Source organism: Protopterus annectens, chromosome 12.part0 (genome assembly GCF_019279795.1).
Source record: "Protopterus annectens isolate FY-2018-M chromosome 12.part0, PAN1.0, whole genome shotgun sequence".
Taxonomy (NCBI): domain Eukaryota; kingdom Metazoa; phylum Chordata; order Ceratodontiformes; family Protopteridae; genus Protopterus; species Protopterus annectens.
In genome coordinates this window covers 467198077-467223035 of record NC_056746.1, presented here as the reverse complement: position 1 = coordinate 467223035, position 24959 = coordinate 467198077, and the positions used below count along the sequence as shown (strand labels likewise).

At 40.2% G+C, this 24959-nt stretch overlaps 1 protein-coding gene across 1 annotated transcript in view; it reads left to right on the top strand.

Moving 5' to 3' along the window:
* TMEM114 (transmembrane protein 114) overlaps positions 1-24959 on the top strand; it is a 1025745-nt gene that overhangs the window by 805401 nt on the left and 195385 nt on the right. Inside the window, exon 3 of the mRNA XM_044089565.1 lies at positions 21041-21178. Coding sequence (XP_043945500.1) covers positions 21041-21178 — 138 coding nt within the window. The remainder of the gene's footprint in view (positions 1-21040; positions 21179-24959) is intronic.

The following is a 24959-nucleotide window of genomic DNA, read 5'->3' as shown; positions in this document are numbered from 1 at the left end:
CAAATATATGTGAGAGATGCAACTATATAGCCAAACTGGAGGCTAAGCTCTCTCAACCCAGTACTGGCACAGCCTGTCAGGAGGAGAAGGTAACCACACACACAACAAATCCAGTCTCACATAGACCTATTGCATCAGCAAACCAAACACATAAACACACAAAAACATAATCGGAGGCTCTAAATAAAAGTCTGCCTAAGCAGCAGAGACCTCCAAAGCAGACATCCAAGCAACCCCTACCACAAAACAATACCCACATAGCACATAGCTCACAAAGTCAGTGTGCTACACAGTCAGAGCCCTTAAGGCTAAACAACACACCTAATACACTTGTAATAGGTAACTCTACTGTCTGACACACTGACGTCCCACTCACCAGGCTGAACAAGGAGAAGGTCACTATAAGCTGCCTGTTGGGTGCCAGGATCCACCACATAACACAAGCACTCAGGTCACTCCAAAGCAAGTACAAATATGACTCCATCATTGTCCATGCTGGTGTGAATGACCTGAGACGTACCACCCTGGACTACATGAAAAGAGACATAGAGAAGCTCTTTGATCATGTAGCCCAGGCCGGTATGACTCTGACCTTGAGTGGCATCTTACCCTCACCAAAAATGAAGCCATAGTATAAAGACAAAATGATCAATTTTAACAATTGGCCAAAGTATTGGTGTCATTCAAAGGGGATCCAGTGTCTGTCAGCCTGGGATGACATGCTTGCCAAGCCACGTTGCTTCACTAGGGACGGCATGCACCTGTCACCCCTGGGTTTTCGAATACTGGCAAAGGCTCTTGCCTCCCCCATAGTGCCTTTTTTAGGCAAGACTCAAAAGACAAACCCACCTCCATAGACAACAGAAAGAAAAAAAAACTAAAGGTAATGCTGCTCAATGCCAGAAGTCTAAACCTCAAGATGCACGCACTCGAGACTCTCCTCAGTATGGAGAATATCAATAGCTGTGCAGTAACAGAAACCTGGTTCAAGACTCCTGAGAGCACCCCAGCACTAACAGGTTATACTTCATACCATGCTTTTCGGCCCCAAAACTCAGACCAAACCACAAAAGGAGGGGGAGTATCCATATTTATCAAAGATACCCACACCTCCAGGTTAGTGGCACTGCACGAAGCATCAGAGACCATCCATGTGCAATGAACAGTGGGAAAAACTGCCTTTCAGTTTGTAGCCTGCTACAGATCACCCTCCCAAACATAGGAACCTCACTTGGCTTTCCTGAGAACACTGGAGAATATGAAGGTCTCATCAAACACCATTATATTGGGTGACTTCAACTACCCAAACATTGATTGGGAAAACTACTCAAGCCCAAACATCCTCGCCCAACGGTTCCTAGAATTTATAAACTCAAATGCTATGGAACAACTAGTCACTACTCCCACAAGAGGGGAAAACATATTGGATCAGGTCATCACCAACATGGGGTCTCTATGCTCCACACCAGAGGTATACCTCTCATTGGTAAGATCAGACCATAAACTAATCTCACTGGACATCCATATTCCATCCCCACCCCCAGCCAAGGAAACCACAGTGAAGAACTTATCAAAAGCAAAGTTCACACTTCTCAAAAACAGGGTGGAATCCTTCAAAGCCCCCGGGCCAGTGGAAAATACGGTCCAAAATGCAGAATCCTTTACAAAAGCATTCTATGGACACCTACAGGAATGCATGGAGCATGCTATCCCAAATAAAACCAAGACTCACTCCTCCAAAGGCAGGAGACCTGTCTGGTGGACCCCAGCCATACATAAGCTATACAACAGAAGGAGAAAGCTACTACATGATAGAGCAAAATCCCAAAAAGGGAAGGCGTCTCTGATCAGTACTAGCAAGAAACTACGATCCCTCATAAAATCATCTAAGGCCAGCTTCAAAAGAAACATTGCACAAGACACTAAAGATAATCACAAGGCCTTCTTTAGATATGTCAGAAACCTGGGAGGCAACTCCCAGACATGCTCTGAGTTAGTGCAAAATGACAAAAAATACACTGAACCCACAGACATTGCAAACATCCTGGCAGAAAGGTTCAGTGCAAACTTCTCCCCCTCTTCCCCCCAAAAAGAGCTAATGTCTATCCCAACAGAGTGTAGCCTTCCTAAGATCGCAGATGCACAGGTGAGAGCTGCCTCTCCAAAGCAAAAAACACAGCATCAATGGGACCAGACGGTGTCCCGGACTGCATCTTACATGAGCTCCAAGAAGAACTAAACCCTCATATAAAGTCACTGTTCAATCTCAGCCTTACTACAGGATATGTACCCAAGGAATGGCGTACAGCAACAGTGGTCCCACTCCACAAAGGTGGTGCCACAACAGACCCCGAAAACTATCGCGCTATAAGTCTGACTAGCCTGGTCTGCAAAGCTATGGAGCGTATCATCATGGAAATCATAAACAAAGACATTAGGAACCTCCAGACACTGGATCCTACCTAATTTGGCTTTGTTAAGGGCAGCTCTTGCCTCTTGAACCTGGTCGACTTCTTTGAAACAGTTACCAAAGCCATAGATGAAGGGAAGGTGGTCCACACAGCCTACCTGGACCTAGCAAAAGCCTTTGACACAATACCCCACTTAGGCATCATAAATAAGCTCACCAGCTTAAATATCAACCTCTATGTCACAAGATGGGTTGCAAACTGGCTCAGGGATAGAACCCACATGGTCAGAATAGCAGGTGCCATGTCAGACTCTAAACCAGTTACAAGTGGCATCCCACAAGGCTCAGTCCTGGGACCTCTCTTGTTTGGTATATATTTCTCCGAGGTACAGGCTATCACGGGTGGACTATGGCTGACCAAGTTCGCTGATGACTGCAAACTGGGTGCCATAATCAACTCTCTGGCTGACATAAGCATCCTCCAAAAGGGTCTCACAGAGATGGATAACTGGTGCCAGAGCCATGGCCTAAAGCTAAATGCCAAAAAGTGCATAGTCATCCCCTTTGGGAAAAACAAAGTGCCCACAAATTACCACATAGGTGGTAATCCATTAAGTATGGAAGAAGTAATTAGGGACTTGGGGACCCAAGTAGATAGCAATCTCTCCTTTGACAATCATGTTGCCAAAGTGGTTAAAAAGACCTTCTATATAGCCCACCTTATCACAAAAGGGTTCACATCTAGATCAAGAGAGGTCATTGTGCCCCTCTACTCATCACTTATCAGGCCCATAATTGAATACAATGCCCCATTTGGGATGTACCTTACCCGACACCTGCAGCAACTGGAAAAACTCCAAAAGTACCTCACCAAGAGGATCAAGGGGTTCAAACAGATGCCCTATGCAGTTCGGCTAAAGAAACTCCAGCTCTACTCAGTTACATACCGCCTACTCAGAGGCGATCTGTGTCTGATGTATAAAGCCATGTCCAACCCAGAATTAATGGACATGCTTCACCTCAGGAAATCCAAATACCTTAGAGCTACACACTCCAGGGACTTGAACCTTAGCACAGAAATAAATAGGACATGCTGGAGGGACAGATTCATATCCCAGAGGCTCCCCTCACTCTGGAACAAAATCCCAATCCATGTTAGGCAGAGCCCCTCACTGACGCTCTTCAAGAGAAATCTTGACGAGTTGATGGGAGATCATAAGTTTACCCCTGGGATCTCGTCTGTGTCCCTGCTTGACAGAGGTACAGTAAACTAACCTTAAAATGGCTACCTTCTGTGACCTACTATACAGAGGCACAGTCAACTAATCTAAAAGAGTGGCGAAAGCCAAACACACTCTGGCTAGGCTTATAAATGCCCTAGGGCAGATAGCCTAGTATCAGCCTATGAACCTATGAACCTAAGTGCAAGAAAAAGAACAGAGCTTGGAAAATGCCATAATTCCTAGGCATCACATGTAGTGTGTGAACTTGAGAAGCAGAGGTGCATGTGTTCATGTATTCTTGTAGCATATGTCTCTGTAACAGTCAGTTAAGGTGTATCAACCAGCAGCTTAAGCTTAGGATATTTTTATGAGTATCATAGCTAGCTATATCTGCAGTGGCAATTTCTGAATACAATGGCAGCATGTCTCACAAGAGAACAAGTGTAATAGAGAAATGGTGTATCACAGAGTGCATGCTGATCAAAATGGAACAGCATGAATGGACTGATCCAAGGACATTTGCTAGCCATCACCTGAGCCACTAGATAAAGAAACAGTTTGGTATAATTTCAGTTTGAGGCAACATCCATTTATAATATTTACAGGTGAAACACACCTGAGCCACAAGACAGAGAAACAGTTTATTACAATTTCATTGAGCAGCAACTATGACTTACAATATTTACAGTAGAAACAACAGTATTTATAGAATTTACAGGAATAGTGGGATACTTCTAGGTAGAACATATATTTCCTATATGCAGATGTCGTCCACTAAAAACTTCCTATACATTTTGTACCATAGACCAGAAGGATCAATATGTGTGATGTGTGTGTGTGTGTGTGTGTGTGTGTGTGTGTGTGTGTGTGTGTGTGTGTGTGTATATATAACGCACACACACACACACACACACACACACACACACACACACACACACACACACACACACACACATATGTTTTTGGTGTGTTCTCATTATTAACCTGCCATGCCCTGCAGCATGAAGTCACTGATATAGGAGTAAAGAAGGGTTAGGAGGGGGAAAAACAGGCTTACAACTAGCAGATCAAGTCTGGATAAACATCTCATAGTTGTGGGGATGGATGTCGCTTCAGATACTCTTTTTTGTCAGTATTCAATATATCTCCATTGAAACTCATAACTGTGGTAAAAGTTAACGTGGGTGATTAAACATATCAAAGACACATAACATCACAGTAAGAAATTATGCGAGATGCATCTGGAATCAAACCCTTGATGCCATGGGTGAAAACAATCTTCACTCAAGTAATTTATGTCAACACATAGGAAGTTGCACTTTGTTATACTTAGTAGTATAAGAGCTGTCAGAGTAACTGTTCCAAAGTAGTGCCTTTACTCTGCTTTAACTCTGTGTTCCTCTAGTACAGTGAGTTTAAGCAGTATTCTGCAGAGATAACTAGAGTAGTGCGACCAATAGCAAAGACTCACCCAGTTTTGCCATGGGACGTGAAGAGCCATTCACTGCCACTTGGCACTGGTGCCTGATACCAAACTGCACACAAATGCACAGGAGAAAAAGTAAAGGCTTTTTTATGTGCCATTTCTGGACAATTGGGCTGTGTGTGATTCTATTTTTTAACCAGATTAGAAGTGTGAAAATGGGGTTGATAAGAATATGGTGAAATGGGGAGGCAAGCAGAGGGAAGAACACAGGGGAAGCAATACAGGCATTTGCAGGAGGGGATTGGGACATAACCACAGCTAATCACTTCTTCACCACAGTAATGTGCACAGGTAGACAAAATCTGATGAATTTGGACTGTCACCACAACATGGATGGGTGAAAACAATGCGATGATGTTGTATAGCCAAGAGGACCAAATCAATTGTGTGAATAGGACACATATGCAAATTATGGAGTTAAGTATGGGACAGATTTATTTATTTATTTATTTTTTTTGTGGGACAGGTGCCCATTTTTTTTTTCAAAATGAAAGGAATGTTGGGAAAGAGATCTACGAATGTGAGGATCAGGTAGGAGAGGATGCAAGAGCAGAGTAACAGGTACATTCAAGACAGACACAGGGATGGTGCTGAACACAAAAAGTTTGGGGACAGCATAATTGGAGATAGAAGGAGACATTGAGGGCACATAGCCATCAAGTATAGGAACAGTGTGAATCTAGTCCTCACTCTCAGAACTGTCATCACTGATCCTTTCCTCAGTTGCCTGTGAGACTGTGTGACATGGGAGTATTTTTACAACTTTTAGGAGCACCTTCTCCACTCGGCTGATGTGGGCACCAAGGCTTATCTATATCAGATCTCACACCATCCCTGACAACTCCTGGTGGATGGCATAATCACCACCTCCACCACTATTCCCAGAGGGTACCACTTTTCCATTAGCCAAGGTGCTACTACCTGATGAGGACAGACCAGGTAGGGCAGGGGTTGTAGAAGCAGTACTGCCAAGTTGTGTCTCAGAGGTGCTGGGTGTTGGTGTAGCAGCTGCTGGAGGGTTGGCAGTCTGAGCTGCAGTGGCTTTCCCACCTCCCTTTGCTGAAACTTATTTGTTTTGTTAGCAGAAAGATATGACATCAGAATGGTGTGATTCCAGGTACACCCCCCAAAAAATGAAATTAAAAAAAGGAGAGAGAGAGAAAAGGGATTGAGGGAGACAAAAAAAGAAAGCAAAAGGGGCCCCAATGATACCAGAAAAGTGTAGTGTCCTGGAAATAACAGACGCACAGGTGAAAATAGCCCTTTCAAAAGCCAAAAGCACAGCCTCAGTGGGGCCAGATGGTGTCCCAGGCTGTGTCTTGCATGAACTACAGAACGAACTAACCCCCTACCTAAACACACTGTTCAACCTCAGCCTCTCCATAGGCTACCTGCCCAGAGAATGGTGCACAGCAACGGTTATTCTGCTCCACAAAGGAGGGGCCACAAATGACCCTGGTAACTATCGCCCCATAAGCCTGACTAGCCTGGTCTTTAAGGCTATGGAGCGCATCATCATGGAACCCATTAACAAAGACATTGGGAACCTCCAAACACTTGATCCGAACCAGTTTGGCTTTGTTAAGGGCAAATCATGCTTACAAAACCTGGTTGATGTCTTTGAGACAGTCACCAAGCCCATAGATGAGGGGAAGGTGGTTCACACAGCCTACCTTGACCTCGCCAAGGCTTTTGACAACATTTCCCACTCAGGAATTATAGAAAAACTCACCAGCCTGAACATAAACCCCTACATCAAGAGATGGGTTGCCAACTGGCTTGCAGACAGAACTCACATGGTAAGAATAGTGGGCTCTAGGTCTGACTCTAAACCAGTCACAAGTGGTGTGTCACAAGGCTTGGTCCTGGGACCTCTACTGTTCGGCATATACTTCGCAGAAGTACAGGCAAACACAGGAGGACTATGGCTAACCAAGTTCACTGATGACTGCAAACTGGGAGCCATAATTGACTCTCCGGCTGACATGAACATTCCCCAAAAGGGCCTTATTGAGACAGACACCTGATGTCAAAGTCATGGTCTCAAGCTAAATTCCAAAAAATGCATAGTCATCCCATTTGGGAAAAACAAAACACCCATGAATTACCACATAGGTGGCAGCCCCCTAAATACAGAAGAGGTAATAAGAGATTTGGGGACCCAGGTAGATAGTAATCTCTCCTTTGACAATCATATTGCCAAAGTAGTTAGGAAATCCTTCTATGTATTCCATCTAAGTACTAAAGGGTTCACATCTAGAAATAAAGAGGTTATAGTGCCACTCTACTCATCACTCATCAGACCCATCATAGAGTACAATGCCCCATTTGGGATATGCCTCACAAGACACTTCCAACAGATGGAAAGACCACAAAAGTACCTCACCAAGAGGATTACTGGCCTCAAACATATGTCCTATGCAGCCCGACTACAAAATCTCCCGCTGTACTCAGTGGCATATCGCTTACTCAGAGGTGATCTCTGCCTGACTTACAAAGCCATGTCCAACTCAGAATTGATGGACATGCTCCACCTAAAGAAATCCAAGTCACTGCGAGCCACTCACTCTAGTGAACTAAACCTCACTACAACAATAAATAGAACATGCTGGAGGGATAGATTCCTGTCACAGAGACTCCCCATGCTTTGGAACAAAATTCCTAACTATATTAGGCAGAGCCCCCTCACTAACACTCTTCAAGAGAAATCTTGATGAGTGGATGGGTCACAGAAAATACACCCCTGGGATCCCTTCATTGGCTCTTCTTGACAGAGGCTCAGTTAATTAATCAATGGGGCAGCGAAAGCTGACACACTCTGGCTATGCTTATAAACGCCCTTGGGCAGATAGCCTAGTACCTACCTATGAACCTAAATGATCTGAACAATGATACCTCATATTCATTCTTTATCACAATAAAGAGCCATTTATTATTATCCTGGCTATAGAGATTTCACAATCCCAAAAAAATATTGTGAGTTGCTTCAAGTAGAAATATGCACTTCTTCCATAGATGCTTTCAAAGATACTTCAGAGTAAGTTAAACACGTGGCATGAAAGCTAATATTGCTGCATTTTAACTATAAAAATAATATTTGCTGAATGTGACTTTATAGGTTAGTTGTGAGTATTGAACCCTCATAATCTGAATACACTACTACAATTGTCTAATACAATCACCAGCAGCTACAGGAGAAAGCATGGCTGCTTGCTGCTACAGTTAAGATATGCATGCTAAAGTTGCTAATGATCTATGGAACCACAATAAGTACTATAATCAGGGATAGTTGTGCTGCAGACATACCCCTTGCCTCTTTGCATCTTGCCAATCTCTTGGCATGTGCCTCCCTGTTTGCCACAATTTCATCTGGTGCTGTCAAAAGGAGAATGACAGAGAGCCATGAAGGCATTATGCATAGATCTTTTGGCTATCTACATCATTCCATATTTTTTCAAGTTGCTTGGTCTGTATAAATACACACCTGAGGAGTGTAAACAGTTTGAATGTCATCCAGCCACTGGTTGAGTTGTGCCTTTTTAGGTCACTGTAGTAGTGCTTACACTGCTCCCAGTACGTGATATGCCATTCGCATTGGAGACAGCCTTGGTTATGCTGTTCCATGCCTCAGCCTTGTAGTGAGACCCCATATAGTCACCCTGCAGTGGCCTTCAGTTGTAGAGCTTGAAAAAGAGTACAACAAAGATTTTGGAGTCTTCCACATCCCATCTCGGTGCCCAGAATTTAGCACCATCATCCCCATTGCCTACCATGTCTGCAAAGGTCCTCCAACAATAGGAGCAATTATTTCCCTCTAAATTGTGATCTTACATTTTAAGACAAGTGAGCGAACACACACAAACATGCAAACACATTTGAATGATAGTAAGCAACAATAGACATTGTCAAACAAAGAAGAAGGTAGTTTATGATACAGCCATGATGATGATGTGAAAGATGGCAATGATCTTTGGCATGTGTGATGCTATACCTGGTCGCACTTTGTCCAATGGTCAACACTGAAGTGTTCAATGGCTTGGCTTTTAAGCCTTGACTTTGAAGGGATCAATAGGATGACTTGGCACATATTTTGTTAGGACTTACACATTGGTAAAAATAATTTGTGCAAGGAGGGATTCAAACCTATGTAAATGAAAATGCATACATTTCCACACAGGCGATTATCCTTCATTGCCACAGAAGAAGTGCTTGGCAGCCATGGTTATTAAAGATATGCAGCTTAAAGATTGATTGGTACTATAATTCAATTAGGCCTGTATGTGTGTAACATTAAAAGATCCTGGCTCAGGCATTATCAGCTGTGATGCAGGACTGATGTCTGACAATATATTGTAAATGGATTGACTTGCATGACTTTAGCAATAGAGTCTGGAATTATGATATATATCTCACAATACATTCTGTTTTACAGATACAATTGGGTTATGCGAGGGGTCTAGGTGATTGTCAGCAAACTATTACATCTATCAGAGATATGCAACTACATTTTTATTAAATAATCATCATAGTCATGTTAAACCAGTTACACACATAATCAGCCTGGGTTCATATGTCAATCATTAATGAGTTATGATACCTAAAAGGTATGTGTATGCAAGAAGTAATGATACCTTTTTGTCAATCAACCTGCTGTTCATAGCTATTGGTATGTAGCATTGCCTTTATAATAAAGTTTTGGGAGCAATGACAGTGTGACACACTTACTAAAATGTAGAGTCTGTTGGATATGAACTGTGGGTCACCTGTGTTCTGACCATGAACACACTGCATTTACACCTGGTGCCAGGTATATTTTCTACACTCAGTACTGTCCAAAGTACTAACAGACACACATCACTGCTGAGTTACATAGAGTAAGGTGTACCAAATGACATTTTATACTTTTTTCTTAAGCAGTGAACAGTGTTTGTGCTCAGGTAAGCAATGCAGAAATATAAAAGAAAAGGCAGTAATGAACACATATTACTTGAGTAAGTACTCATTATAATGCCCCTCACTAAATATATCTACTGTGGGACTCCTATCCAGCTTTAACTTTTTTCTCTCGTTTTTAGGCCACCATATTTAGACCTTGTGCCATAGAGACAGTCAGCTATCAGGTGGAATTTCTGCGACCTTACCATCCATGGTGCTGACTGCTGCACAGTGCTGTTAAGCATGTTTGCACCTTATAATTTTATTTATTTTTATTTATTTTATTTTACATTTGTTGACTGGGCTGGTCCAACTGGATATATGTCCATTTTCAGCAGAGGCCCGGGGAGAAAAGCTCCAAGTGAAAAAAATTAAACATTAAAAAGTTACAAATATATCTCAGAGAAAAAATAATAATAACATAATAGTATTTTACAGTGGCTACAATAAGCAAATAAGAACATCAAAGGGTACTCAAATTGAATAGTAAGTTTTTGAAAAGATTTGTAAGCAAGGTAAATGAGCAGATAGCAAGCTAGTCAGGGTTAGAACAGGGGCAAAGCCAGTGAGTTAAGAGGTGAGTTTTGAGATGGGATTTGAAGCTGGGAAGAGAGGAGATAGCAGTGAGGTTGGAAGGAAGGGAGTTCCAGGCTTTTCCAATTGTGTTAGAGAACAAGGAGTCGCCTGCTAAATTGTCGGATTTACAGGTAAATATTAGAAGTTTGTTAGAAGAACGTAGACTTTTGAGATTACAATAAGGACTAATAAGGGTAGTGAGTATAGGGGTTTTGGTAGGTTTGTAGAGGATTTTATGGGCTAAGGAGAGCTGGTGAAATAAGATGAGATTTTGCAGCTCAAGCCATCTCAATTGTTTTAAGTTTAAGCAGTGGTGAGTTCTAAAGGTGGAGCCAGAGGCAAATCTGGCAATACTGTTGTAGGCAGCAGTTAGTTTGGAGAGGTTAGTTTTGGACAAATATGTACAGATGGGGAGGCGTAACGGAGGGTAGAAATCAGATGGGTATGGGCAATGGAAGTTCTGACAAGTGGTGTAAGAAATGGTTTAATTCTAAACAGGGAGATAAGTTTTCTGTTGACTAATTTTATTGTGCTGTTAATGTGAGAGTCAAAGCACAGGTTGTTGTCTATCTCTACTCCGAGGAGCCTGGTGGAGGGGTCAGGAGATATGTATGTGCCATTACTAGACAAGACAGAGAAGTTGAGTGGAGAGGACTTTTGGGTGGGGGAGAAAACTAACTGTTTGGTTTTCTTGGGGTTTAAGATTAAGCATCTTTTTAAGAACCATTTTTCAACATTTTGGAAAGTCTGTTGGGTGACAGAGTGCAGTTCAGAGGGGGATGAGGCAAAACAAATCAAAATAGAATCATCAGCATATTGTATACAGGTAGCAGAGGACAAACTGGTATGTAGATCATTAATGAAAATAGAAAACAGAAGGGGGGCAAGTATTGATCCTTGGGGGACTCCAAGGGTAATAGGTAGGAGGTTGGATAAGCTGTTTTTCCAGCGCACTGCCTGTTGTCTGTTATGAAGATGTGATCTGAACCATTTTATTGCACCAAAGTCAAGATCAAAAGTTTTAAGTAAGTTTAAAAGTATCTGGTGGTTGACCATATCACAGGCTTTGGATAGGTCAATAAAGAGAGCAGAGGTTTGTATGTTATTGTTCCGGTTTTTGTTGATGCAGTCAGTAAAGGAAAGGAGGGCAGAAGTGGTGCTGTGGTAAGGCCTGAAGCCATGCTGACAGTCAGCTAGTAGGTTGTGATTTAACAGGTGTTTAAGAAGTTGTTTTTGGATGCATTTCTCCATGATTTTAGCTAAGGGGGAGAGTAAGGCTATGGGACGGTAGTTTGAGAGTTCTGTAGAGATCCCACCTTTATGCAGGGGAATGATATGTGAAACTTTCCAAAGTGAAGGAATGCAGCCTTCAACAATGGTTCTGTTAACCAGAATGGAAATGGGATAGGCTAATGGATTGGCTGCAATTTTTAGATACTGAGCTGGTAGAAGGTCAGCAGAAGGAGAGGATGTTTTAAGTTTGTGGAGAAGAGAACAGATAAGTGAAGTGGGCACAGGTTGCAGTTGAAAAGTGGGAATGGAAGTGTTAGAGGAGGAGGACTGAGAGGAGATATTTGGGGCTAGTTGGTTAGCTAGAGACTGGTCAGTTTCAGAGAAGAAGGTATTGAAGGCATCAGCAGTTTGTTTTGGGTTGTTTTGAGAAGTGCCTAAGGGGCATGGGGTGTCATTGTGGTCAAGCTTTAAGAAAGAATTTATGCCTGCCCAGAACTTTTGTGGATTTTGTTGGTTAGCTAGTTGTAAATGGCAGTAGTAGTTTCTTTTATCCAGTAGTACAGCTTTTTTAGTGGAGTTTCTTACTTGTCTAAAGTTAAGTTGGTCAGAGGGATCTTTTGTGCTACAAAATTTGGTCCAGAGTTTATTTTTCAGGAGAATTTTATGCCTTGTATCTTTTGAGAGCCAATGGGCAGGTTTTGAGTTAATTCTAATAGATCTCAAGGGAACATGAGAGTCTAGGATAGAAAGGAACCTGGCGTTGAAGTAAGCTACAGCATCAACCAGTGGCAGTTTAAGAGGAGACCAGTTGCAAGCATTTAGTTCTGTAAGGAAGCTTTCAGGGTTAAAGATTTTATTTGATCTGACCATTTTGTATTTGGTTAGGTTAGGGGTAGTAGTTTTATGTCTGATTAGATAAGTAAGGACGTGGTCACTTAAATCATCAGGTAGTGTCCCTACTGCATAAGTGTGGGAGTGAATATTTATTAGAATCCAGTCCAATATGCTTTCTTTGTTGTTAGTTTTGTTAGTTCTTGTTGGGGCTTGAATGGTTTGTGTAAAACCGTGAAGATTTAAGAGGGTGGGAGGGTCTGCAGAAGTACAGGTTTTCCAGTCTATACTGACATCGCCTAGCACTATGGTTTCTTGTGGGAATTGAGTAGAAAGCCAGCTAAGGATCTCTTCTAGGGAACTGATATTATTTCCAGGGGGAAGGTAGGTACAGATTATATAGATGGCTTTGTGTGTATTAAGCTGCAGTTTGGAGATAAGGATTTCGGCATTACTTATAGAGGGAGGTTTTTCATGTTTGATACTAATTTGCATGCCTGTTTTGTAAAGAATAGCTATCCCACCACCCTTTTTGGCTATATGGTCTAGTCTGTAGATGTTGTAGCCCAGGGGAGTAATCTCATTGTCTAGGGTTGTAGGTTTGAGCCAGGTTTCAGATAGGCAAATGATGTCGAAAGCATGTATGTCTAGTAGTGCATGGAGGTGAGCAATTTTATTATTATTGCTGTGGATGTTAAGGTGAGCTATAGAGAGAGAGTTAGGGGGTTTGGAGGGTAAGTCAAGGCAAGAGGGAGGGGGACAGAGGGGTTTTAGAGTAGCATTGTTGTTAGGACCAGGGTTGGGATGAATGTCACCTGCTAGAAGGGAGAGGAGTAGTCTTTTTATTAGGTCAGAGGGTTTGGTGAGGAACTGTACGGATTTTTTGTTAACCTTATTAGAGTAGTAAATGTGGAACTTTCTGTGAAACTTTGCAAGAAGGTAGCATGGAGAAGATATTATGTTAGAGAATGGTTGGAATGTGTTTTGGGAAGGTGAGCTCATGTGTTGACTGAGGGAGTGTGGATCTTTAAGGCTAAGATGTTCATATGAGGTTAGGAGGTAGGGCAACAAAAGGAAAGGAAAAACAGAAAAGAAGTATATGTTTAAAATAAGAAGAGGTTAGTAGAGGAGGCATAGAGATATGGAGGTATGCGAAAGAGAAGTAGGGAAATAGAAATGGAAATGCAAAGAGGAAAGAAGAAGGAAGTTGTGTATGTCGTATTAATGCAGGTGGATAGGTATTGGATGAAAAAGAGGGGAGGGGTAAAGTGTGATTGGAGAGGAAAGGAGGTGGGAGCGGTTAGGGAAGTATAAGTTTAGGAGTACTGGGGGCGGGTGAAAATTGGGGCCAGGGTAGGGGAGCGGAGTGAGCCCGTTGGGCGAACGGAGCGGGTAGAGACAACTAAGTGAAGAAATGTCAGCAAAACCAATCTGTACTTTCAGTTGATACAGGTAAGTAATGAGGGTAAGAGACAGTGGTAGTGATAGTACAGGATACCTGAGTGCAAATATGTAGTAAAGTATTTGAGTGGGAAAAAGAGGGCTGGAAGGGGTCCTAAGACTGGGCAGTAGAAAGTTCCTTAGGCTTCCTTGTTAGTTTAGGGTTAGATCACTATTTCAGTTTCAGTTCAATTCTAGGGAGAACAGATAGGTGTAGTAGGAGCTAGCCTAGTGTAGAGTGCCATCTAGTGGGCAAAAAATATATTACAGCCAAAGACTGGAGAACAGAGATGTAAGGTAAACGTATGAAAAGGCTTTATAATCAGTTACAGGATAGGAAAGAGTATAACTATTAAGAGGTAGAGGGAGGGTATGGCTGCTGGGTATTCTGGTAAGGTACCGTGCTTGATAGAATGCACAAGTTACAAGGCAAGATACAGTTTTTATCACTAGGTTAGGTTAGCGCTTACGTTCTTACCTCCTTGGTAGCAGGGTTCCTAATTTCTATATAGATTAGATGGTTAGAATAGTTTTCAGGGGTCCTTTCACCAGGTAATCAGACTCTCAAAACTCTAGTGCAGGATAGTTGAATTGAACCTAGGAACAGTGGGGAGAAGAGAGATAAAGATGGGGTAAGAAAACAGCCGTTTACACAGAAATTAGGGTAGTGAACATAGTATCTTAGTGCAACAATACACATATACATTCAAAGCTAAGAGTCCAGGCAATTGGCAAATGCATGCTACTGTATCTGAGTCAAGGAGGCATTAGTACATTTTAATCTTACAAGAGATAGGGTAGAGTTCAAGTAGATCAATACAGTCTAGCTAAGAATGCCTTTTACAAGTACAGCTATGTTCTACTAGGCATAAGATATTATAAACAGTGAGCTCTGAGGCTATTTGTAACATAAGATTCAGGTGGTAGCAACTCTTGTGGTGTTTCATTTGAATTGTTTCCTTGCTAGCGACAACAATAGTACAGGTAGATAAAATAGCTTTACAGGTCAGTTAAATAATTTCCACATTGCATAGAAGAGAAATATGCTTATTATGTTAAATGAGTCAAATGTAAATATAAGAAGCTAACGACAGCATCATGTACCACCGCTCATGCAATTCTGAGGTACTGCAAGCACTTCACCACTTCTATAATTGCTTCAAAATTGAAATTACATTTTTCACTTTTTCCTTAAGCAGTGAACCATGTTTATGCTATGCCATGCACTGTGCACATGGAAAAGGTCAAATAAATTAAAAAATAAAGATAAAAAAGAGAAACCCAAGTTAAACAATAGACACTTTTGGATTTAAACCATCAGACTATTTTACTTACACAATGCAGTTGTAGTGGGTTATCTCTCTATGCCACAGACACAGATTTGCAATAGCAATCAAATCATATGAATGCAAGCAATTCACATTTCCATTACAGTTTATACAGGTGAACATTCTCAATTGATTGTATGTGTGTAGATAACATATATAGTGGAATGAGTGAGCACATAAATATCCTTCCCTTAATTCTGCTTTACTACAAGAAATGCAATCTCTAGTTCATATCCTCTCATTTTTCTTTCAAGATGTGTTACAAATACATGGCAATGACATCAGTTTTCAGCAAAGGCAGGAAACTGTGCTACTGTGCCAAAGAAATATACATGTGGGGTGTTTGGTTTTATTTTAAAGCTCACTGCAGTTAGTTCCATACTTTGTAAGTGTATCATCACTGACATTCCCACTTCAGTAAAGGGTTCTGTGAATTACTGTGTTTTGCTTCAGTCAAACTAATCATTCACAGCTGCAAGCCATTACCACCTAACAATTGTGTAGTGGCTACCCTATGTTTATATTTGCTACATGAAGTCAAAAGTTTGGTATTTTGCAATTCTAATGAGTTCACACCTCATTTGCATATTCAGAGTGCTCAGAGAGCTGAATCTACACTATAAAAAGGTAACTGTGTAGCTAAGGAACTTTTGAAGGTGAAGAAAGACAGAGAAGATTACGACTTCTATTTTTAAGGAGATTTTTCTGCAAAGAAGCATGCATTTTGCTAAAGTACGTTTCTCATATTCAAGTACATTTACATTCTAACATTAGGAATGTATTTATGTAGGCTGTAGAAAAAATAAAGGTTGAGCTGTATGCACTTTTTATACTTCACTGTTGGCACAGGCAGTTCTTGCAGTACTTTACATTTGTGAGATAGGAAGCTTATGCTTACAGCAGAGTATGTTGTTACCATTTGCTTTTGCAATTTCACCTGCTATTGAAGACAGCTGGATTATTTTTTTCATCCAATGCAAGAGGCTGTGTGTTTGGCTGACAGTGGTGTTAGGCTTCTCATATGTTAACAGTGACTCTGTCCATAGTCAAAGTGTGGGCTAGGCCTCTCATCAGAGGGTTGATAGGGGTGCATGGAGGAAGCCTGTTGTCTCCCCTTCACCTGATGCTGATGTGTCATTACATGCCTGTCAGCATATGTATATGGCCATCATGGAGGCACAGGCATGTTTCACTAGGGCCTCTGAGGACACAGGAACTAGATGTTGCACAATATGATGTGGATGACTTCCTCCACCAGAAATGGGAGTCATGGTACCTGCCGGGGTTAGCAGCACACACATTCAGGATTATTTCCCTAGCATTACAAATGACTTGTCAGTTAATGGAGTGAGACCCTTTTCTGTTGATGTAGACCTTTCCCTGTTGGTAATGATTTGATCTCAGTATGGGTGTAGTCTGTGGCATGCAAGACTTCAGGGGAGTGTGCTATAAGGGTAGATCTCCTGCATAGTTCTTTCTCTGTCCTCTGGGTTACAGGGGAAATATATATAGTCACTGGCATGCTGTAGCATAATTTTGGATGCTGATGCCTGTGACAACCCAGAATGTCCCCTGTGGGTCTCTGAAAGGTTCCTGTAGCTAGAATTCTAAGTGCTACACATACTTGTCTCCACAGCTACTGGTTCCTCTTGGTTTGCCCTTGGTCTCAGGTGAGGAAGAAGTTGCAGCGTTTCTATAGTGTATCTCTATCCACTCTGTGGTGTTGTACTGTTTCTACTTCACACAGATCATGAAAAGTTTAATAGGGTATAAATACCCTTCTCCTCCTGGCTCAAGGACTAACAGCAACAGCAGTAGCATAGAGTTGAACCTGTCACACTTGCATGTGAACAAGAGCAGCAGCAGTCCCTAACATTCTTTCTTTTCTGTGTAGCTTCTGTGGCTCTATTCCAAAAGGTTTTGGGAGTACAGGGCAAATGGCTACACAAAAAGTACATGATTGCTTTATTGCTTGCTGAATAGCTCCACCATCTTGGATTGGTTAATTACCATATAATTAAGCGGCTTATGCACTAATTAGCATGCAATGATGTTTACCTGGTTTGTGCAGCTCTACACGTTGTGTAGAGCCATTTACTGAATACAAATTAGTGCCCTATCATGTGCACATCATGTCAAAACTTGAACATGGCATGAGTGAACTGTGTAGGATTTATGGAATCCAGCCAATAGTGTGAGACAAGATCAAGAAAAGATATGAATAAAATTTATATGAAGATGTTGAGCACAATAGGAAATTATTTTAGAGATACATAATGTAGTTGCCATAAGGACATGTAACTTGATAAAAGTATGTGTAGAGTCTAAACTTTATTCTCAGACACAACACATTATAGATATATTTACAAAATGTTATGCAAAGCCATTTTTACTCCACAGAGGGGGTGACAAATTGTCCTACAGACATCATGGTAACCTCAGATGCTGAGATCAAATTGGATTATTTTGAAAATGAGTTACACAAACTGGAACCAAACAAAGGACAGGGAGAAGATGGAATTAGTAATAATGACCTAAGAAGACTTCACGTGAACTTGCAGTACCATTGTATCTGTTATTTACTAGGTCGTACAAATATGGGGAGTTTCCTCACAGTTGGAGACTTGCACTTGTTAAACCTATATTTAAAGGAAAGGGGAGTAGGACAAACCCATAGTCATACAGACCCATACATTTACTTTCATGTTGTGGCAAAATAATGGAGAAGATTAGATTGGATAAATTGTTGTCAGAATTGGAAAAGTTGGGATTTGAAATCATATATGCGTATGTTGAAAATAAATGTTCTGAAAAAGAGTTTCCTGTAATCTGCTACAATATTCATGTAAACTCCTGTTAGTAGACACAAAAACTATGCTGGATTTCAACAAAATTCTCTGACAGGTGTACTGTGCAGGTCAGAAAGGCTTGAAAGTATGGTATCAGTTGTTTAGCATATCTGAACTCAATGTGACCTCATCTTTTACCCCAAGAAATTCACTGTGAAATCCACTGAACATATTATATTATACTTCCAATATAGAAAAGGATGTAATATTTGACACAAATTATATCGTCTCTTTGACATAACAGAAGCATGAATAAATATGCACATCTAACACCCTATAACAATATTTACAACCAAGTTGTCTTATTTTAATTCTTGCAAAAGCTACCTTCTAAGAATTTACATAAGACAGCCATTACACCCAGATAGTTTTCTTTACCAAAACAAAATAATGCCTTTCTAATTAAAAAATGTAAATAGTGTCACATATCAGTCTCATATCTTGGAAGAGACTCTATAATACTCCATCTACTTTGAAAACGCTTAACACAATTCTGCATTTCTTCATGTGACATTCCTTTCCTTTCATTCTATTTACTTTTTCATTGATTATCAGCATATCACTACAAGGTTTTATGTCATTAAATCAAGTTCACCCCTCTTTCATAGGACTTCACAATTACTTATAGTAAATATTTATAGTAATATTACTATGATGCCTTGTAGTGCCCCAATTTCTTTATAGCATGAGTACAAGATGTCCATCTTCCTCATATTTCTCTCTGCATCACCAAACTATAGATTTATTTCTGAGATTATCTATCCTGAAATGATCACAATCTCCATACTTGCCAAATTTGTTTATGTGTTTTCCTTGGAATGCTCTAGCTGTCTACAGCCCATGCACAGAATTCTATCACAGTGCACTAAAGTGGCTAATGCTGCCACATAGGAATAATTTCTTTAGTTGACCTCCAAAATATAGTAGACTTCTTCAGATAATAACAAGCAGTTTAATATACTCCAGTTTACCTTGTATGTGCTTAAATTTCTTTCCACAATCTGAGTTTATCATTAAATTTCTATAAATCACATTTACAATACATACTTTATTCAATTCAGTCTGAATATCCATTTCCTCCAAAAATATATATTTGGTAATAATTTGGATAGTTTGCTTTGTTCATATTCAAGTTATATAAATTAAAGTCTTTCCAAGACACCCTACCTTTAACATTATCAGTTGCTGCACATGAATGTGTTAGTACTCCTTTTATCATAGAACTGCTACCATAAATAATTTCTGAAGGAATGTGAACCCATACCCATACCAGGTCTATTTTTACTCCTAGTGGATGAGTTCCAATAGTCCAAAAAAGTGAAATGGCTGATGGCAGCCCCTTGGGGGTAAAAAATCAAAAAAGAGAGTAAACTCTCCATTGCTCAATCCTTACAGTAGTTTTCCTCTTTGCTGCCACTTATATACATATTCTGATGTATGTCGTATAAGCCAACTTTTCAAAATAAGACTCTTACTCTGGAGGGAGCTTGCTTTCTTGCTTAGAAACTAAATTGTTTAGATAAAGATTTATTGCTGCAGCAGATTTCTCCCACAACAGTATCTGCATGACAGAGCCTTTATTAAACAGATGCTGTCTATGATGTGTCAGTCAGTGTATTCACATTTTTCACCAGTGTTCTCTACCATATTGCTCCTTATTTGTTTAAAATGCACTATAAACAGCAACCTGTTCTAGCAACTTTCCGTTTGTTAACCCAGTATGATCCAAATTCAGTATAATTGAATCTACCACTTCAATATTCACAAAAATGCACATCTCTTACATAGGTTTTTGCCATTTCTTTCCCCACCACTGTGTGCCTCAAAGACATTTCCTACTGGAGAAAGGTTAATTCCCCAGTGTCCTTGCCAAATGTCAGCCTACCTGCTATGAATCTTCCATTAAAAATAGGCATCAGACATTGTGAAACTAAGTTGTTTACAAAAGTATATAAATATTGTTTTAACAGCCAAAAAGCCAAAATGTATTTTCTCATTTGATTATTAATGCAATAAAAATGACAGGTCCCAGCACTGGACCACTGTGATCACAGTTTTTACATCTGAGAAGATCACATTTGTTATGATCTTCTTCTGTAACCAGTGTTTAAAACCCAGCTAGGATACAAGTATTTAATAACATATTAGGTCATGCTTTGTCATTTGCCTCTTGCTAAAGGCTTTTTTGCTAAAGCCAAGTAAGACTGCACTGAATCTTCAGTCAACAGAAGCGATAAAATATGTGAATAAGGTCAGGAGCCGAATAACCTGTTAAGGCTCAAACAGCAATATTTTTGAAGACATTATGAAATGTAAAAATGGAAGGGTGACAGCTAAAAGATGCTTTAATTATTTTTTTGTCCTGAAGAAAATAGTACATTCAATAACTAGAATTCATATGAGTTGTCAGACTAATTTTATACGATAGAGTTTATTGATAAGCTTCAAGCTACAGTTTGTCAAATTGCTATGAATTAGGGCAGTACATTCTGGACAAATGTTTCTTGTTTTGTGTTTTGTGTTTTTTGTGTCCATTGCCCTTATTGGTTGAACTTATATTTAAGGGTGTATCCCCCCTCTAACACATCAAATAAGAACTCTAGAGTAGGTAAACATTAGCTTTCCTGGAAAAAGTAAAACGATAATGTTGCAATGGTAATCTTCTGACTCACTGTTTAGCATTACCCAGTGTGAACTGTAATTAATGCTTATCTGTTTTTTTCCTTTAGACATGCATGGGACCTTTGTGGTTTTGCTGCCTCTCAGCCTTATCCTGATGATTTTTGGTGGCATGGCAGGGTTTGTCAGTATCCTTGCAAGAGTTTACCTTCTGCTCCTACTGACTGGAACACTTTTCCTTTTTGGAGGTACAAAATAATTTTACTATTTAATTTTACACATTATAGCTTTATTATTTTCATTGATATTTTATGCTGTAGATAAATGCTCATAAAGACATACATGTTATAAGAAAATAGTAATTACTGTTGTTGACAGGTTAGAGTACAATGTCAGCATAAACAACTGCATTGTCTTAGATCTTGTTTCTAAATCAGTTACCTTCTGAAATATTTTATTTCTCAAAAAAAAATTTATTGACATCATAAACATTCTACTGAGCACTTAAGTTAATGTCTGTATTCATCAATATAACTTGACATTAACTAATGTCTATTGAGCAAGAATACTTATACATCCACTGAATAAAAACCTTTTTTTTTTCAAAATTAAGTTGGTTGCTTTATTCCGCTACACAGAAGTTTTTAAGTTTTTACAGATACATCAGCTAGAGATGAGTATCTCTGTCTTATCCTGTACCAGAGTTATGTTTTTGGCCTGAAATTCAGACCATTTGGAGTACAGGTGGGATACTGCAGACTGCTTGATTAGTGGATCTTTGGTCTTTATCCCTAACCTCACGTTATTTGACAAACTTCACATTTAGCCTCAGTTGAATATTTGAGTTTTTAATCAGCTCTTTAATACCCTGTATAGCCCTTCCACCTCCCAATATCTGCTTCAAAGGCTTCAACATAACGTTCCAATTTATTAAGTTAAAAGTTTTCTGAATATCAATGAGTACCCCTCCTGCCCTTTAGGCGTTTTCTTCTCATACCAACTTATCAAATTTTACAAAAGTCTCCAGTGATACATAGAAAACACACTTTTAACAAAGCCCCCAGTTACTTTGACAGCAGCTGATTTAAATTAGCAGCATATATTGTAACCATAATTTTTCTCATGTGACTGTTGCATAAAAAAGTTGATCCCTTATTTTTCAGGAAATTCTTTCTTCCCTTTACCATATATAAAACAAACATCTCTGCATTACACATTGATTCCAACATCTCCTCTTCTTCCAGTGTTTTATTAAACAACTTTGCTAGATACTCCCCAGTCTTTATTTTCACTAACTCGTAATAATCAATTTGGGAAGCCATCTGAACATACTATTTAAGTTTTTTTTCATATGTCTAATCATAGATTCTGTTGTCTCGTATGTCTACATCTTTGTGAATCACTTCCTTTTGGGTTTTAATCTGGCCTTGTTCCCCTTCCTCAAACTTTCATCTGAGCCATTTCATGTATATAGTTCTTTGTGAATTTTCCTAAAGTCCTGTTTATCTCTTTATTATGGGCACCTCTCTTCATATTTGGATGTAAGCAGTCTGGAACCTTTCTGTAAATACTCTCCCGGATTTACTAAACTTCTGTGCAGGACTAACTTAGTCCTGCATGGAAGCGCCCATTTAGGAGCAGGACAGCAGCAAGCCATGCATATTAATAAGGCATGCTGCCCGAGCTCCTAGGCTTACACAGAGTATGTACGAGTGCACATGCCCCTGGAATGTAGAACAGCAGAAGTGGTAAGTAATGAGCGAGACCACTCAAAGATGTCCGCATATCCCCACCAAGAGTCCCCCATGTGTAGAATAGCAACAGTGTATATAAATTAAATAAAGAAACCCTATTATATATTTTTTAAAAAATCTGAATACAGCTAACCGTAGGTGTGCGAGTGTGCCTATCGCTTAGCTATGATTAAAGCAGCTTAAAAGGCTGATGAGAATAACAAGGAAGATACATGCAGATAAAACAGCACAGCAGTAGTGTAGTGGGCAGAGCATTCCCCTAATGAGCAGGCATTCCTGGTTTGATTCCTACTGCAGCACAGTTTATTTTACATGGCAAAGCACGTTATAACCAACATTTTTTGTTGCAAAACCCACTAAATAACATATATTTATGAACTTGAGTATTGCAGGAAATGGACATATTAAGTGTCAGTGTCATAATGGATAAGGCACTAGTAAGCAGGTCTAAGCGCAACTAAGCAGTAGTAAGCATATGTAAGACTAGTAAGCATGTTTAAGTGTGTTTGCGCGGGGGTAAGGACTGCCTACACAGATTAAGCAATTTAGAAGCTGAGTATAAGAAACTGTAACCGGAAGTTAGCAGTGCTTACCTCTGCACAAACCTGCTTACAACTGCTTTAAAGTGCCTTAATCACTCTGTATCCAACGGCACATGTACTGCCCAGTAACAAAGTATCGAAATGGCCCATGTTCTCCCCAGCAACAAAGTAAACGGCCTCGGGAAGCCTCAAACCCAGGAGACTGTACATTACAGTCACAGTAGTTAACCACTAAGCCATCATAGCAGTGCCTAAAATTGAGGTTTCAACAAACAAATCCTCACCATAGGAAAATCAAACTGAATATGTGAAAGGAATCTATGTACAGTGTGATGTTGTATAACCTGCTACATAACATAAATATGTGAACGTGAGTACTGCAGTAAGGCCAGATGTGAAGTGTCATTGTAATAAAGTGTTGAAGTCTTCAGGACCCCATACAGTGTACGTACACATGAATCACGGATACCAGACATATATATATAATGTAACAAATAATAAATCAATGCCAAAAGGTAAATATAATGCAAATTAAATATTAAGCAATGCTAAGCATTGCACAGCTCAGCTTAGTTGGTGTAAGCAATGTGTAGGCTGGCTAACTCAATCTGCCTAGTGGTATACCCTGGTAAGCAATGCCAACATTAGGTAAGCAGGTGTGCCCATAGCTTAGCCTTTTTGAAACTGTCAAATCACAGAAAAGTGTGGGAAATCGGGTGTATTTAATCCCCACAGGTGCAAATACTTCCCATAACTGGTTGCAGCTCCCTACTGTAGACAGAATGGCTGGAGTTGAGGAAGGCACTTGATTTAGAGCGCAACGCTGGGGCACCCAGGAGTCCAGATACATGGTATGGCTCCTGGTAAAACACCATGAGCAGAGACTACTGCAGGACCAGTACCAGGGCTCTCAGAATAAAGTGGAGGCCTGGCACAGTCATGCCCGTGACCTCACCAGTGCCACTGGTATCCCCCGAACTGGTGAGTAGGTCAGGCATCACCATGCTGACCTGAAGCAGCGGAGGAGAGATCTCTTGGAGCAGTGGATCCAAGAATCAAGGCAGATGGCCGATGCCCCAGCACTGAGTAAGTACTCATTCTACTACATAGATAATGATTGCCTAGCTTGTGTATACTATGGATAGGTAATGGCTAAATATCACTATACTTCCCAGACAGCTGCAGATGAGTGAGCTGTGAACCAGCAAGCCCATGCTGCTAGTTGCAATGGCTGGGTCGAGAGGCAGGTTAGTAATAATCTTGCATGTATTGTCATAACAAATAAATACAACAGTTCTAGAAAGTGTTGTACCAGTATAAAATGTATTGTGTATGGGATGTACTGAATAAACTAGACAATATGGCAGGAAACTGTCATATAGGTTGTGTGTAAATAAAGGTGTAATAACTTGTGAATAAAAGTATAACCACTGGAGTGCTTGTGTGCATTCTGCTTTCATATGTTGTTGTAGTGTTACATTCTATAAATAGTACTGTTGTATTAAGCAGTGTTAACCACACTGTTGAATGCAGATTAAATGCGTAGAAAGTTCAGTATAACAATGTTGGAAGTCCCAAGAGGTCAGTCATACTATACAACTGAGAGAGACTTAGACAGAAAACATTGGGATGCTTTACACCATTTCCCTGTTAGCACAGTGTACTGTGATGTCAACTGTAATATTTTTACCACACACAGCAGGGGTTTGAATCCCGGGAGTGGTAGTTTGTTG